We start from the raw sequence: 16361 nt of genomic DNA on the forward strand, positions 1-16361 counted from the left end.
CAGCCTGAGACTACTAGGTAAATAGGATTCTTGCTAGAGGCAGATGATGGCAGTCTGTAGATTCAGTGGCAACAGCTGCCAAAATAAGAGGCCAAAGGAGGGACCAGGCCCAGACAGGCTGAGGGCAGGAACAGGACCAAGCCCTTGGCCAGCTTGGAAAGGGAGAAGGAAGTGAACAGCTGGCAACAGAAAACAGGCGGGGGGGGGGGCAGGGATACCAAGCCTCCAAACTTGTTTCTCATGCTGGATTGGCCAAGCCAAGCAGAGGCCAGCCTCATTAGGCTAGGATTGGGTTCAGGGTCAAGGGGGTGGGGCTTGCACCCTTTGACAGGGAAATTCCCATGACAGGCTGGTGAGGAAGACAAAGGGCTGAGCTTCCTGTATGAGGGAAAGCTGCTGTCCAGGAAAGAAGAGGGCAAGGGTGCTGTAACCTCCTCCACCAGAAGGCTTGGAGGAGCTATCCTCGGGTCAGACCAATGCAGTTGAAGAGGCAGGAAGGTGGAGCCCATGAGGTAGAAGCCTCACAGCAGTCCTCAGGCAGTGACGGCTGGTTTATACATGCCTCCAAGATGCACAATTTAAAGGGATTTTCACATATTACAGGTTAAAGATTGTGTACTGTGTGTACCCAAACATATGTGTTGAATAAGACATGACTGTCAGTCCCATCCAGAGAATGCTGACACTGGGGATCTGGGCTTACACCACCCTTTTGGGCTTCTCAGCAGCAGAGCTTACACCACCTACTGGATGGCTTCTTGGTAGTGGGGAGGGTTTTGTTTTGTTTTGCCCCACCACCACCCCTTGACACGGAACTTTGGCAGCTGCCAAGAAGCCCTCCTGGAGGTACTGGGGCAGCACCAAAGCAGTGCTGTGGTCCATGGCCACAGGCTCTGGATTGGGCTGTTAAGCATGATGCTGGAGATTAGAAAATATTTCCTGTAGGTAGGGCTCAGTGGCAGAGCATCAGCTTGGCGTGCGACAGATCCCAAGTTAAAGAAGGATCAGGTAGAAGTGATGTGAAACACCTAAAAACCCAAAGAGCCTCTGCCGATCTGAGTAGACAGCACTGACCCTGATGGACTAATAGCCTGATTCAGTACAAAGTTGCTTCATGTCTCTGGCAGCCTTCAAGTGGCTGAATGAACACTTGTCAGGGAAGCTCTAGGTCCGTGGTTGTGAACCTATGGCACTCCAGATGTTCATGGACTACAATTCCCATCAGCTCCTGCCAGCATGGCCAATTGGCCATGCTGGCAGGGGCTGATGGGAATTGTAGTTCATGAACATCTGGAGTGCCATAGGTTCGCCACCACTGCTCTAGGCTGATCTTGCATTGGGCAGGGGTTGGGCTAGATCAGTGGTTCTCAACCTGGGGGTCAAATGACCCTTTCACAGGGGTCGCCTAAGACTCTCTGCATCAGTGTTCTCCATCTGTAAAATGGATAAATGTTAGGGTTGGGGATCACCACAATATGAGGAACTGTATTAAAGGGTCGCTGCATTAGGAAGGTTGAGAACCACTGGGCTAGATGGTCTGTATAGCCCCTTCCAAATCTATGATGTTACGCAGATGTGTCCGTGATTTCAGATTCACTCAGCAGCTTGTTTAAATTGGGCTACCAACAGCGCAAGCCTGCCTGCACGTATACTTATTAGCACACTAGAAACCGGTATCATAGACTGCCGTTACCCTGCTTTGCATCCACAGTGGCCCAGCTGAAATATGCTGTGCAAGTTCAGAGTACCACAAGGAAGTGCTTGTGCCTCACTTAGCCTGATATTTAAGACAGGCCCTTTCATATCACATGGACACATGGCATGATCTTATACTGAGTCCCACCATTGATCCATCTGGGCCCCAGATGATCTGCTCTGATTGACAGCTGCTCTCCAGAGCCTCAGTCAGAGGTCTTTTGCATCACCTACCAAATAATCCTTTTCATTGGAGATACCAGGGACTGAACCTGGGACCTTCTGTATGCAAAGCAGGAACTCTTCCACTGAGCCACGGCCCTTTTCTGTCACGTGTGGAGCAGATATTTATTTATTTAGGAAATGTTATGCCTTCTCTCTAGGAACCTGCCTAAGGTGGTTTACAAGATGAGAATAATAAAAACAAAATATTGAAAGACATTAATTAAAACCCATAAAAACATAATTGGGTGCTACCACCAAATGGCTGCCATGGGGGCTGCAGCCAATTACAAAATGGCTGCCATGAAATCTGCAGCCAATCACAACATTTTGGTAGGCTCTAAGCCAGTGGTGGCGAACATTTGGAACTCCAAGTGCCACCCTATGATAAAAGCAGTTATAAGACGATTAACAACAGCTGCACATTTCATTACATGTGAACATGATAGGGCAGGGCAACAAATAGCTGATTTCAGCCACATGTAGATGCAGAAGAATACACATGAGTTAACACTGTAAATACAGCAACAAATACCTGGTGTCTGCATAACGCATTATATGAAAAGGCTTTATTTAATTTTAAATCCTGCCTTTCTACAGTGCAGCAACCAAAGCAGCATATATCCAACAAAAAGGAGAGTTAATAGAAGGCACATGTGTATTGAGTGTCCAACGGGAAGCTGGACATCAAAACAATGGCTTTGACAGAGGAGCTGATAGAGATGATTTGCCAAATGGATCAGTGACAGACTTGGCAATGAAAGGGCAGAGTTCCTGACTAGAAAACGTGTGCTGCGTTGCTTTTTATGTCTAACTGCATCTAACAAGAAGCCTTCCTCACAAAAGGCACAGACATTTCCAGCAAGCCATGAAGAGTGAGTTACCAGAACACAATGCCCAATAAACTTGTCCATATGGATTATAGATGCCTGTACTCTGTCCAACATGATGAAGATGATAGTTTGGCTTTAGAATATAGTTCTGAATGAATATGAGAATTATCGTTCATTTTTATGCACTGCCTTTGTCAAAACCATTATTTTGTGTACTATTGAACCCATGATACAAGAGGATTTATGCTAAAATATAGTTTTACTTTTAAATGGATGGGAGGAGAAGGGCTAGGTAGGCACTAGGACCCAGGAAGAGCATTCTACAACAAAGAAGGTCCAACATGCTTTGTTCTGTCACGGAGGAATGTACAATCTTCTATCATCTTCTATCATCTATACAAAGTATAGATGTCTCTGGTGTACCTGAAAAGCTACAGCACTCCCAATTTCATGCTCATTAACTTCTAAAGATGTACAGTACAACAAACCCCACAGAGAGAAATGCAGACCCACCAGCCCTCCTGCAGCTTCTCACACTCAGGCACTGAACCCAGATTTACAGATCTGGGAGCAAATGATACCTAAATGGTGTTTTAGGCTGTCAAAATTCTGGAAGCAGCTCCAAGATATCTTGGTGCAAACAACTCTTGTGTAATAATTCGATTTCCAGCTCAAATACAATGCAAGGACTTTAGAAATGGGGACACCTCCAAGAACACATCCATATCTTGGCAAAAGAAGAGAAGAAATAGCCTCAGGCATTTGTAGAAGAATTCTCCCCAGATCAGGGCTGCTGTCCTTCCCTCCCCTCAACAGAAAAATTAAGAAAACATCTGTCTTTAACCTGCTAGCTTCACATTGATAACTGCCCTGATTTTAGGACTGAAAACCGTTATGCACTTTTAAAGTATGCACAAAAAAAGGAACGTGGTAGAGAAATCTATTGGAAATACACTCAAGGCAATGTGTTCCTTAATCAGGATGGCTGGAATCAATTACATTCTATGCAGCTGCATCAACATGTAACATGCCTGTCAGTCAGTAGCAATTATGACAACAATGACACTGTCAACAACTCTACCATTCCACTTGCAAGGGGAAACGGAATTTTTCATAAAAAGCTGTTAATGCGTATTACACTTCCTGGGGCATGCATGAAAGGTCTCAGGTAATGACAACACCAAGACACTACATTGATGTTACTTGTATGCATCTAATCTTTTAGAAAGCACTGCAGGGACCTAAAAACAAAGTAGAAGAGAAGAGTTTGGATTTATATCTCCTGTAGGAAACTCAAAGGGGCTTACAATCTCCTTGCCCTTCCCACCTCACAACAAACACCTGTGATGTGGATGAGGCTGAGAGAGCTCAGAAGGACTGTGACAACCCAAGGTCACCCAGCTGGCCTGTGTGAGTGCACAAGCTAATCTGAATTCCCCAGGTAAGCCTCCACAGCTCAAAAAGCAGAGCGGGGAATCAAACCTGGTTCCTCCAGATTAGAATGCACCTGCTCTTAACCACTGCTTAACCACTGTTGCTCCTGAATGCATCCGTCTTTGTAAATTTGACATAGATGCAAGTACCATCCAGGCCTGGGTATCAATTTGCAAATGAACCATGAGAACCAGGAAATGGAACAAATGCTCCTGAAAACGGTGGTGGCCAGCCTTTCTAGGAAGTGTCCCACAAATCAAATCCAAAAGATAAGGCAGAGCGACTCCAGCGCAAAGTGAGAAACAAAGGCTGCTGTAGTTGCCCTTCCTCTTCCTGGAGTGGCTTTGTCTCTTGCCTACGATGCTCAAGAGCAGGTAACAGCAGTGGCACCTTTAAGACGAATAAAGTTTTATTCTTGCTATAAACTTTCATGGGCCTGCACACTTTAAGACGATACGGTATGTCTGAAGAAGAGCGCATGCACACGAAACCTTATGCCAAGAATAAAACTTTGCTGAAGATGCTACGAGACCCAAATGTTTTTCTACTGCTTCAGACCAACACAGCTCCCCACCTGAATCTATAGTGCTCTGTAACTAAGAAGATGTGAACTAGGGCACAGTCCAGCATATGGTCCAGCATATGGTCATCCTTCTCACAGAATTTGGCTACTCACATCCTACAGCCAGAATGTTGGCAGTGCTGTGACACGATATTTTTACTTTGGAGATTTTTAATGCCAGCACTCAAGACAGCTTACAAATAAATTCATCATGAAATTATCAAAAACAAAACAAAACAAAACAATTCAGGGACATTATAAAGCATAAAAATATCCATAAAACAAGAGTCCAATGTGAAGCAGTCCATCAGCCGCTAAATACACCCTTAATAAAAGCCCGAGTTAAAAATAAAAATGTTTTGGCCTGGCACCTAGAAGACAGTCAGGCAGGTACCAGGTAATCCTCAAGGGGAAGGCCATTCCAAAGACAAGGAGCCACTACATAAAACGGCCCTTTAATAACCTAATCAAAAACATGTTAGCAAGAAATATCCACTGCAAATCCCTTTTATATCCAAACATCTTGGTTACTCATGATGTTCTAATGCTATGAGCAAGTGCTGCCCTCTTCTGGCAATGTGTCTTATATTTAGTTTCCCAGGGCAGCCCCCTTGGTCTGCAGTAAAGCCATTAAGATTTGAGTCCAGTAGCATCTTTGTACACCCGGAAAACCTTGTTGGTCTCTCAGATACTACTGGACTTGAATCGTAAAAGATTACTATTTGGCCCGATTCTGAATGATGCTCGAGTACTGGCCTACTCAAATAGGAAACCTAAAATAGAAAACCAGTTTAAAGTAGACTGACTCTGCCCAGCAAAACAGTCCAACCAGTCAGCCATCCTTCTAACCCTGCCTCTGCATATACTCTCTCCATCTTCCCCCTTTCCATAAAAACGAAAAAGAATCTGGCACTACCTTAGGTCCAGGTGCAGCCCATGGACACACGACAATGACTTATATGGTTAAGACCATTGGTCCATCGAGGTCTAGTACACTGACTGGCAGCAGCTCCCCAGGGCAGCAGCTCCCCAGGAGATATTTTTCCTTACCAATTGCCTTTTAACTGCAGATGCCAGGGACTGAGACTGGGGTATGCCAATGAGATGCTTTACCACTGAATTATGGCCCCTCACCAGTTAACCCATCACTTAACAACCCAGAAATTGAGATTGCAGATTGTTGAGTAACAGCATCCTAAAATAAATCCCCAACAAATGAACCGCAGACAAAACATTTGAAATTCAGCTGCAGAGAGTTCTCAGTGCTATCAAAGAACTTGTTATTTTTTAAGTTACCTTAAAAATAATGGCAATAGGAATGTCTTCTGAGAGGGTGTTGTGCTTCAGGTAGAACCTTCCCTGCTTCACAGTTATATTGGTTCTGCTCTTCTTCTCGTGAGTGGAGCTACACAGTTTGATTAAAAAAGGAGGGAGGGGGACAGTAATTCAGTCATTTGTATTTTTCAGACTAAGCATCTCTGGAATATTTTGATCTGTCACTGACAAAATTGGGTGCTTCACAATAGAATATTATATATCAAGGGCCTGAAAGGAACTGACTGGTGCATGTAGGGTATGTCATTAGGAAACTCCTCCCACAGCACAGTAAATCATAATGCTGAGTGCTAGCTAAACACCACCCTGCTCATGTAGTCTGGAACCTCAGCAGTCTAGAGATAATGTGCCTGGACGGCCAGATTTTGGAGAAGACAACAGGATGCTGTTTATTTAACTCTCAACCTGAGCTGCACAATCCAGGCCAGGAATATTTTTATGTGTTCTCCTCCATGTTTCGCAGGATTTGAGGCAGGTTTCTGAAATTTGGCATGTGCTGCTTACTCAGCCTACAAATATCACAAAGTGGCAGTAGTTCTTCCCCTTTTGCAGCTAAAGATCCCTCCCCTTCCCCTAAAAATGTTTATAGCATCCTGGACTGGTAAGGCAGACACAATCAGAGTTGGGGAATGAACGCCTCATTGTGCCTCCTCCTGCAGGATCCTAACGCTGGCAGGGCAGTCCTGCCGTAATGCTGAAAACAATCTTTGCATAGAGGTGACTTCGTTTTTCTGCATGGGTCATAGGCAATGAACTTCAGTAACAGAGGAAATGCTATAGGATTTGTATTTTGTGATGGAGTAAATAAACAATAAGAAAATTCCCACCATGACTCAAACATCCCACTGCTGGATACTAACAGATTATAGCTGCAGGAGGACTTTACTTCATAAATTTTTGTAAACCATTACTTTGCTAATTTTAAAGTAATGGTTTCTATATACCTGCAGAGAGTCAAATATGATCCCTCCACCAAGTACACAGAAACCCCTGCCTTGTCAATGGGTGGGCCTCTTTCTCTGCCCTTCTGAAAGGCTCCCAACCATGGATGTTGCTATTCAAATGTATGTCTGTGATGATCTCTTTATGAAACAGAACACTGAATAGATACCAAAAAGTTTCTGAGCAACATACAAGTCATATGACACATCACTTAGTTCTGGGTTGTTACATAAATTGTAAATATCTGACAGATCACCACATCTTGCTTCAGTCTACAAACTATTTTCCTGGGAACTTAAAATAAAGCATAATATATCTCTTCAGCAAATATCGAGTTCATGAGCCTTGTTTTACAATAAATCAAATTAATTAATGTTAGACTAATTTCTTGAAAACTTTGGTAGAATTTCTATAAGGTTTAGGCCATGAGGATTAGATTTAGAATTACATTTAATAAGCAATTGTTTGAATTTAACAAATAACGCATGATATTCAAAACAGGAAAAAGAACTTAATGTCATATAAAGATGTGACATATCCATATTTTATTACCTGGTAACAGAAGCCCCAACTGTCCCTTTTCTGTCAGCTTCTACAATTATCCTGTTTTTTGATAATTGCTCTTGAATAAGAATTACCTTCTCAACACCTTTGACAATGAAGTAACCTCCTGTAAATTAGAGAACAGCAAGCATATATTGACATTTCTCTAACCAGACAGTTTTATCAGAATCAAAAAACCACATAACTACATACTTACTTGGTAGACTTGGAAAGCTATGAACAGAATTTATCTGATAATCTCTTAGTATCCAAAGTGACACAGACAGCCAAACCCTTGCAAACCCTAGGAATAGTTGAAGTTGCATAGCAAGCAGACTACAAATTGTGTGGCATATTGTTGGTTTGTAGTGATGCACTGCTGACCCAGCAGCACCGTGGTAGAACGTTGGGACGCCAACGGACCTACGGCCTTGCTGGTCGCACCGCACCCCCACTCCTCATCCCCCCATGAGTCACGGGTCATGAACTGCCTGGCTCAATCACCGGGCGCAGGGACAATGGTCTTGCCCCCAGGTGAGGATTAGGCTCAGACGCTTACGCTCCTCTCCGCACGTAGCCAGATGAGATCATGCATCACATGATGATCTCCCGACCTCCCGCTCTCCCGGAACTCCCCCCGGTCCTCCCTCCTACACGCCCCCAATAGAATAACAATAAGGTGCCAGGAACCCGGCAGAACCGGACCTCCGGTCTCCGCTGCCTGGCGATCTCCACCAGATGTTATCTCGCTTCTTTGTTCCCTAGAGGGGGGCGAAAGCTTTTCATTACCTGCTCTTTCATATGGACCTTTAATTTTTTTTTAAACGTTGGGATTTGTAGGCAACTCATGCCATGGAGAAAGGCAGGGTATAAATATTTTAATTAATAAATACATGGATAAATAAATGTAATCTCATGCCATAGTCCAGGTGTCTCCAACCTTTTTGAGGCTGTAAGCACATTAGTAATTCTGACATAGCATGGCTGGTACAGCCACAAAATGGCTGCCACAAAGAGACTGTTGCAGAAAGTGAAGCTACCTACAAAATGGCTGCCACAGCTTACCTTCAGTCACACAGTGAAGATCCTTGTGCTATGGTGGAAGCTGCTGTCAAAGCAATCTCCAGTGGTCAATCAGACGCCTTGCTGGACAGAAGTTCCAGCTGACTCCACCTATTTCTAAAAATACCTAGTGGGTACCAGGAAAAGTGTCAGCGGGTGCTGTGGTACCCAGAGACACCGTGCCAGGGGCTCCTGCATAGTCCATACCTGCTTAATATCAGTGTAATCACAAGAAGCAGAAAAGCCAAAGGGCTTAGAAGGGCATAACCTAAGTTTCGACTGAGTAAACACTTTTAGAGTGTATTAAAAATGACCCAAGAATGCTAGGAAATAACTTACCTGGATCTAAAGGACATTCATTAAGCTTGCCAAATTCAGCAGGAGTTTTCCCTGTAAGGACACAATTGGAGCTGCGCAGCATTATTGGCATTCTGCAAAAAATCCAAAATAGAAGAATTATCTTTTTGAATCACAATAGAGAGCTACATGTAGCTCCTTAGTGGATGCTGACAACGACTATTTCTCCCTAGCTTTCAGTAACCAACAACGTTCTGTATTTGACTACAGTAGTTCTCTCAGAAACAGCAAACAGTCACTTGTGGATTTTTGAGATTAGCCAACCAGCTTTAAAGCTTTTCGTGCTAATGGTCTTCATATTATAACGCTGCACAAACAAGCAGTTTTGTTCGCTCCATTTTATTTATCCTGAATCTGACAGAGTTCTAAAACTTTAAGAGAAAGCTGGAGACAAAATATTGGACAGGTAAAACACCAGGCAAAATATGTGGGTCTCACGCTTTGAGATTTTAATAAACAATTCTTACATCAGCATCCTTGGCAGAAATGGCACCCTTCAAAGACTTCAATGGATTAAGAGAATTCTCCTATTTAGGATGGTACTTAAAATAGTTATGCACAAGAGAAATGGGCAGAATTTTTCTACGGGAGACGAGAGTCACTCTCCTTGATAAGCAAAGTGTCTACCTGTGGTGCCAACAACAGCTATCCATTAACAGTTCTGCATCCCAGGATATGAGTCCTGTTTGTTAGAAGCAGATGGAACTTCAGGTATTCCAGTGTCACATGACAGTTATGCTGCGCATAGGGCAGCACTGTGCAACAAGCTTGGTTGACAGAAATTTCTAGCTTCTCTCATTTTCACCTTTTAAAAATCTAAATCCCAAAGACTTAAACAACTTGTGCTGGTCTATGACTGTATTAATAAAGAGTGAGAGCAGCTGATTTTAACAAACGTTGAGTCATTTTTGGATGCACAAAACCCTGGTTTTGAATACATTTCTTCATTTTAAGAAATACAGTTTTCTCAATGCAGTGCAGCTGTCCTATTAATAACTTCTCAGAAGCCTCGATCACTTGATGCAGCAAAAATTGTGTGTACAAAACTCATGCAACTGGGATAATGATGCAAATTAGAAAAAGCACCCCCTTCAGTCAGGTATTGGAATAACTGCACAAATTTCCACCACACATTTATTTGTTAAGGTACCCCCAATTTTCCCATCTAGTTCACTTCCATTATATTTATTTCTAGACTGGCATTGGTGAATCTATGCAGGACCTTACAAGATTTGCACAGCCCACTGAAAATGAATGGAAGATGAACCACAGCAAAACCTGGCAGATTGCACCCTTGAAAAAATTAGCCACATGTTCTTTCACAGCAAATTATAAAATATATCTCCAACGTGAAAAATAGAAATAACTTTTACCTGCCAACAGGTAGTGCATTGCGAATAATTCTCTGGCTACCTCGAGTGTATTCGATGTCCACTGTGATTGGGGCTGAATAGGTCATATCTCTCAGGCGACACTGAAAAAACAACAGCCACACAGTTTAAAACTTTCCAGAAGGAACCCATAACACTCCATCACTGCTCCCATATTTGCCCCAGTCTCCGATCTCATGCAATAAAATGCCAGAGAAATTAACTAGCATCTTTTGAAAACCATCCTGAATTCCTCAGATTGCATCTGAAAAAGGTACTTAGCACAGTACCCGAGAAACCATCTTGTGCTTGCTTCTAATTTTTACAGAAAAAAAACTGGTAGGTTCCTTAATGGGAAGGAAGAGTTTAAAAAAAAAGTACCCTTAGCACTTTCAAACACACTGAATAAAGAACTATCAATCCGCCTCCAATGCACTTTGCAGCTGGATTTTACTGCGCGAAATGGCAAAATCCACTTGCAAGCCATCACTATGGTGCATTGAAAGTTAATTGAAATCGCATTTTTCAGCTTGTGTGAAGATTCTTAGCACTTACTGACATTAAATATTTACATCCTGCAAGCCATTGCATCAGACTCTGTGTTTGCTGCTCTCAGGTGTTTGGCACCAAAGGCAGAGCCTTTTCATAGAATAATCGAATCACAGAGTTGGAAGAGACCCCAAGGGCCATCAAGTTCAACCCCCTGCAATGCAGGAACACATAATCAAAACAATCCCGACATATGTTCAGCCCATGTTTAAAATCATCCAAAGAAGGAGACTCCACCATTCTCCAAGGCAGTGAATTCCACTGTCAAACAGCCCTTTTTCCGCACTAGTGCCTGGATTGTGGAATTTGCTCTGCACAGCAGCTCACCTGGCACAGAGCACCCTCTTTTTTTGTTTCGTTTGGTATCCCCTCAGTGATCTCTCCTTCCTGACCAATGTTTTAATTCTTGTTTTAATTTATTTATTTATTTGCATATTTTCACTTGGCTTTTGATTTGTCTTAATTAGGTGTGCCAGGCAGCAGATAAACCATTAAGTGCTACTCAGATATAATTATTTCATTTCTAGAATAAAATAACATAGCAGAAATACTAAGATAACTGTCACTGCAGAAATTTTGTGTAGCTTTTAGCAGCAGCACAATATGGAGTTTGTACTGGAACTTTGCAACCAGGTTAGCATATTAATCCATTACTTGACTATATTACTAGTTATTTTGGGTCTAGGTTTTCCCAGTAACCATGCCTTTCTAACTGAATAAAAGTGAATCTTTTTTAAAAAGAAACTTTATAGTCTTGCCAAGTTATATGATAGTAACATAAGTTACTATCTTCATCCAAAATAAGCACAACAAAAAGGCAAATATGTATTTTGAAAATCTGCATATTGTACAAGAAGAGAAGAAGAGTTTGGATTTATATCCCCCTTTCTCTCCTGCAGGAGACTCAAAGGGGCTTACAATCTCCTTGCCCTTCCCCCCTCACAACAAACACCCTGTGAGGTAGGTGGGGCTGAGAGAGCTCCGAGAAGCTGTGACTAGCCCAAGGTCACCCAGCTGGCATGTGTGGGAGTGCACAGGCTAATCTGAATCCCCCAGATCAGCCTCCACAGCTCAGGCAGCAGAGCTGGGAATCAAATCCGGTTCCTCCAGATTAGACACACGAGCTCTTAACCTCCTATGCCACTGCTGCGCCTCCTACGCCACAAGACTGAAACTCTCTCTTAGCTTGCTCATTACGACCAACTATAGCAAGAAATGCAAACTCCATAAGCTGCTGCACAGAAAGATTCAACGGTGCAGAGTCTATATAATACCTCGTGAGGAGAAACTGGCCTTGTTACATTAAAGCTTTCTTCAACATCTGGAGTTCCCACATAGATATTGAGGTATCTGAAACACATGCATTGCCAGCATAAGTCATTAAGGAAACACATAAAGACCACATCAAAGATAAGATACAATCCAGTTACTCAAACATATAAATCAAGACCGATGCTTCCAATGATTAAAAACAATCTCCAGTCACATATGAAAACACAAAAAGCAAAAAGTAAAGGATATCTTCCCCTCAACTATGGCAATGTTCACCAGATTTTGAGAGAAAGAAAAGGAGGGTCAGTGGAACCTAGTCTCTCCTTGTGGTGATGAGGGTGTTCAAAGCTCTGGCAGCTGGTGCAACTGGGGCAATGCCTGGGTGGGATTTGACTAATGCTGGCTTCTCCTCCAGCCACACCCCTGGACCGCCCCTGCTACACTGGTAGTGGCAGCACAGGGACACTGGTGCAGCATCCAGCCCATATCCCAGTGCGAAAAAGAGCCACAGTGGCTGGACACAGGCAGATTTGCCCCTCTGATGTGGCAAATACCTCAGGGAGGACAAATCTGCTGGCAAAATCCTATGGTGCTCCTAATGGTGGATTTTGAACACACACACACACCCCCCTTGGTTTGGGCCATCAATATGAGAGCCACACAGAACACATCAAAGAAGCAGAGTTCAAAAACTGGGCATTCCCCTCCCTACCTTCCTATTACAGACCACCACCAAAATCAAAAGCAGGCTTACTTTAAGTACCACATTGGGTCAGCATCACTTGTGATTTTCTCATTGGCTTTCATGATTTTCTTTATCTGGAAAGAAAAGAAGTCAAGTCTACACAGTGTTATAAGACAAAGGATTTATTACATATTTTATTTCTTCTGCTATTCAAAAGGGCTTACCTCTACGTTGATGAAATAATTGAATGAGTCTATGTGCTGCTTCACAAGTCCTTTCACCTACAACGACCACAACATAACATTACTTCTAGAAAAATAAACTCCAAGAATAGTGTTTAAATCAGCAGACAGACATCATCTAATTACTGCCAATTCACAGCACGAGTCCAGAATACAGCAATACCTGACTACAGTGATTAATGCTGTTGGGGAAAATTGGGTCTGGATGTTTCCTGGAGCTGTTCTGCCTTGTAGGGATGGCCTGCAGTGAACAGTTCCAACAGTTACACTGCTACCCAAGGGGAATTCACTTAGAAATCAAATTACAAGGCAGTCTCACTCAGAGAGGGCAGGACTGTGCACTATTGGGAACATTCCCACTATTCCTCTTACCCATGAAACACAGAACCAGATTCACAGTTAAAGAACAATTTATTCGGCAACAGAAAGACAGAGTGAGAGCAAGACTTCCATCATCTCCCAGAGGCAAGAGAGCATTGCCTTTCCAGAAGGCTGATTTCTGCCCTGCTTCCCAAAGTAGAAAAGCTTGTCACAGAGCCCAGGTATAGCTGTCCTATTAGACCAGCATGCTACAATGCTCAGAGGGTCAACCCCCCTTAACCAGGGGGTCAACCCCCCTTAACCAGGAGAGGGTCAACCCCTTGCTATTATAAAGGCCTTCCTTATATGATAGTCAGATTAATTGTCCATCACAGCTGTATTGCATCATCCTGGTTGTGATGAACATCTGCATGTTCAGTGCATATTGCAGATTTTGGGAGGATAAAACAGGGCAGACCCTCTTCTGGGGTCTTGTTTGAACATTTAGCACTGTACATTCTCCAAGGGCATGCCTCTGGAGGGTCCTACTCTTTGATAACAAATGACTTTAGAGGTTAATAATGTTGAAGCCAAGTAAAGGCAGAATCTGGGCCCATAACCTGTTGAAGCAGCGGTTACTCAGATTAGACCACCTTGTAGGATGCAATGTAGAAAAGAACTGATAGACACAGTCACCAGTGCAGTTCTATTTATTGCTATCAACTAACAAAGTGCTTCGCCAGACCACAGGTGTTTTCAGGCACACCTCACCCTCCTGTCTCAGCTATCTATATACATTTGTGGTACCAATCAGGTGCCCTCACCTTATCAGGTTTGCACATGGTACATGCTGTGCACTCAGTACTAATCTGCACACAGCAACTGTTAGAAGGAGGGTCTAGCTGTCATTTAGATTTTGCTCATCTAAATATTTACACATGTTCTGACAAATAAGCCATTCTCCTTGCTATGACTTGCTGACACAATAAGATACACTCTTGATGGAAAGGCAGAATGTGCTTCTAGGAAAGGCAGAAAGGTCTAAGGAAATGGCTCAAAAACAGCAGAAATATGGCTCTACGTAGCAGGGAAGATGGCTGCATGCTGCAGGGTCGGTTTCTTGTCTATCAGTGACCAGAGCAACTACTGAAAATGGAGGCTGGCAATTACTTCTTTTTATTTTATTAGCTCAGATACCTTAAGTGTACAGATTAAAATATAAACAAAACAAATATGAACATAATTTTCTCATAATATTTTCAGGGAGCCAGGAATGAGATCAGCATACACTTGGAGGCAAAGCTCAACCACATGTGAATGCTGCCTTTGTGCTTTAAATAGAATGTTCAGATATTACATTAGTGGTATTTCTTATTGGTATGCCAGAGAGAATGTTTCAGTTTAAAGGAACACTCTTATTGGCAACTGTGAACACATGCAAATAGACAAACCTTCAGAAATGCTGGAAGGAGCCTCCATTTTTCCTGAAAACAATAAAGAAAATACAGTATAAAACAACTTCCAGTTTATAAGGAAAATTTTAGATATACTTTTTTCTGCTGTCAAGTCATAGCTGACTTATAGGGTTTCCAATAGCGGTTTTCAAGGCAAGAGTTCAGAGGTTGTTTGCCATTGCCAACCTCTGCATCATGACCCTGGTATTCCTTGAAGGTCTCCCATCCAAATACTAGGCAGGGCCAACCTTGCTTAGCTTCTAATGATAGAGCTATCCAGGACAGGCAATAAACACATACAGACGAGAAATAATCAGTAAGTAATTTACATTGATATGCACACAGCTTCTTCAGCTGTAGCAGTAATATTCTGAAATCATTAAACATTATTAAAAGCAAGGGATCTAACCAGAGATGAGCACTAAGATACATGTGTACAATAATAATTTGAATGTTCCATATATAAGCATCTTCGGAAACTTTGGTATGTATGGAAGATACTGCCTCCAACATAGTAGGTCGGAAAAATACATTTTGTTCATCAGCAGCAAGGCATATTAAATGGTTAGAGCATCAGATTAGGATCTGGGAGATCCAAGTTCAAATCTGTACTCTGTCATGGGAACTCATTGGGCAGTAGAAATAGTTCAATGTAAATGGATCCACGTGGTTCATGTGAAAGTACATGGAGCTGTTAACTTCCCATTTGGACTATTCCTTCATTCTGGAAAAAACAGTGGCTTTTAGCCAGCAGGGCACAGCATCAGGAGATGGAGCAGTAGCTGTTCATCAAGGTCCCTTGTTAAAGTTGTTAGGGTTTTGTAGCAGGCAGAAAGGCAGGCCCAGGTTTAGGGCAGGCCCAGATTTAAACCCTGACTCAACTATGAAACTCACTACGTAACCTTGGGCCAGCCAGCCAGATTTTCTATAGTGATGTGCAACAGGTGTATGCCACCCTGAGCCCCTTGAAAGAACAGTAAAATAAAAAGGAGAGGGAGACAGGTGCACCTAGGAAATAAGACTGCCTACATGAAATTGAGACGTACCTGGAGATTTGGAATTGAAGCCTGGGGTTGACACATTTTGGGGAAGGGTGGGACCTCACCAGGGATTAGATGCCATTGAGTCTGTTCGCTGAAGCTGCCACTTTCTCCAGACTTCTTCATAGTCTGGAGATCTGGGATATTCCCAGGCCAGACCTGGAGGCTGGCAACCCTATGGATATGACTTAAGGGGGAGAGGAAATATTGGAGGCAAACAATGGAAGTTCAAGGGGCCAACACTGGGTAGGTCTGGTGGCTGTAGGGCAGACCCTTACGGTCACTGGAGATAGAGATAATATCCAAAGCAGTCGCCAGACAGAAAACAGCTTGTCTGTGGATTCATCTGAGATTTTGTGCCACGGGATCCTGAGGCTTCAACCCTGGAATTTCTAGACAGGTCTGGAAAGCCAACCGAGGCTAGGAAAGGCAGCTCAGCAGATTCACATCACAAACCATTATGA

At 43.0% G+C, this 16361-nt stretch overlaps 1 protein-coding gene across 1 annotated transcript in view; it reads right to left on the reverse strand.

The window, feature by feature from the left end:
* Nucleotides 1-16361, reverse strand: part of POLR3B (RNA polymerase III subunit B) — a 73301-nt gene that overhangs the window by 56460 nt on the left and 480 nt on the right. Inside the window, exons 2-9 of the mRNA XM_048501227.1 lie at nt 14855-14887; nt 13086-13142; nt 12931-12995; nt 12179-12254; nt 10359-10459; nt 8968-9059; nt 7576-7693; nt 6043-6151 (exon numbers count right to left, since the gene is read on the reverse strand). Of these exons, the coding sequence (XP_048357184.1) occupies nt 6043-6151; nt 7576-7693; nt 8968-9059; nt 10359-10459; nt 12179-12254; nt 12931-12995; nt 13086-13142; nt 14855-14887 (651 nt within the window). The remainder of the gene's footprint in view (nt 1-6042; nt 6152-7575; nt 7694-8967; nt 9060-10358; nt 10460-12178; nt 12255-12930; nt 12996-13085; nt 13143-14854; nt 14888-16361) is intronic.

Source organism: Sphaerodactylus townsendi, linkage group LG06 (assembly GCF_021028975.2).
Source record: "Sphaerodactylus townsendi isolate TG3544 linkage group LG06, MPM_Stown_v2.3, whole genome shotgun sequence".
Lineage (NCBI taxonomy): Eukaryota > Metazoa > Chordata > Lepidosauria > Squamata > Sphaerodactylidae > Sphaerodactylus > Sphaerodactylus townsendi.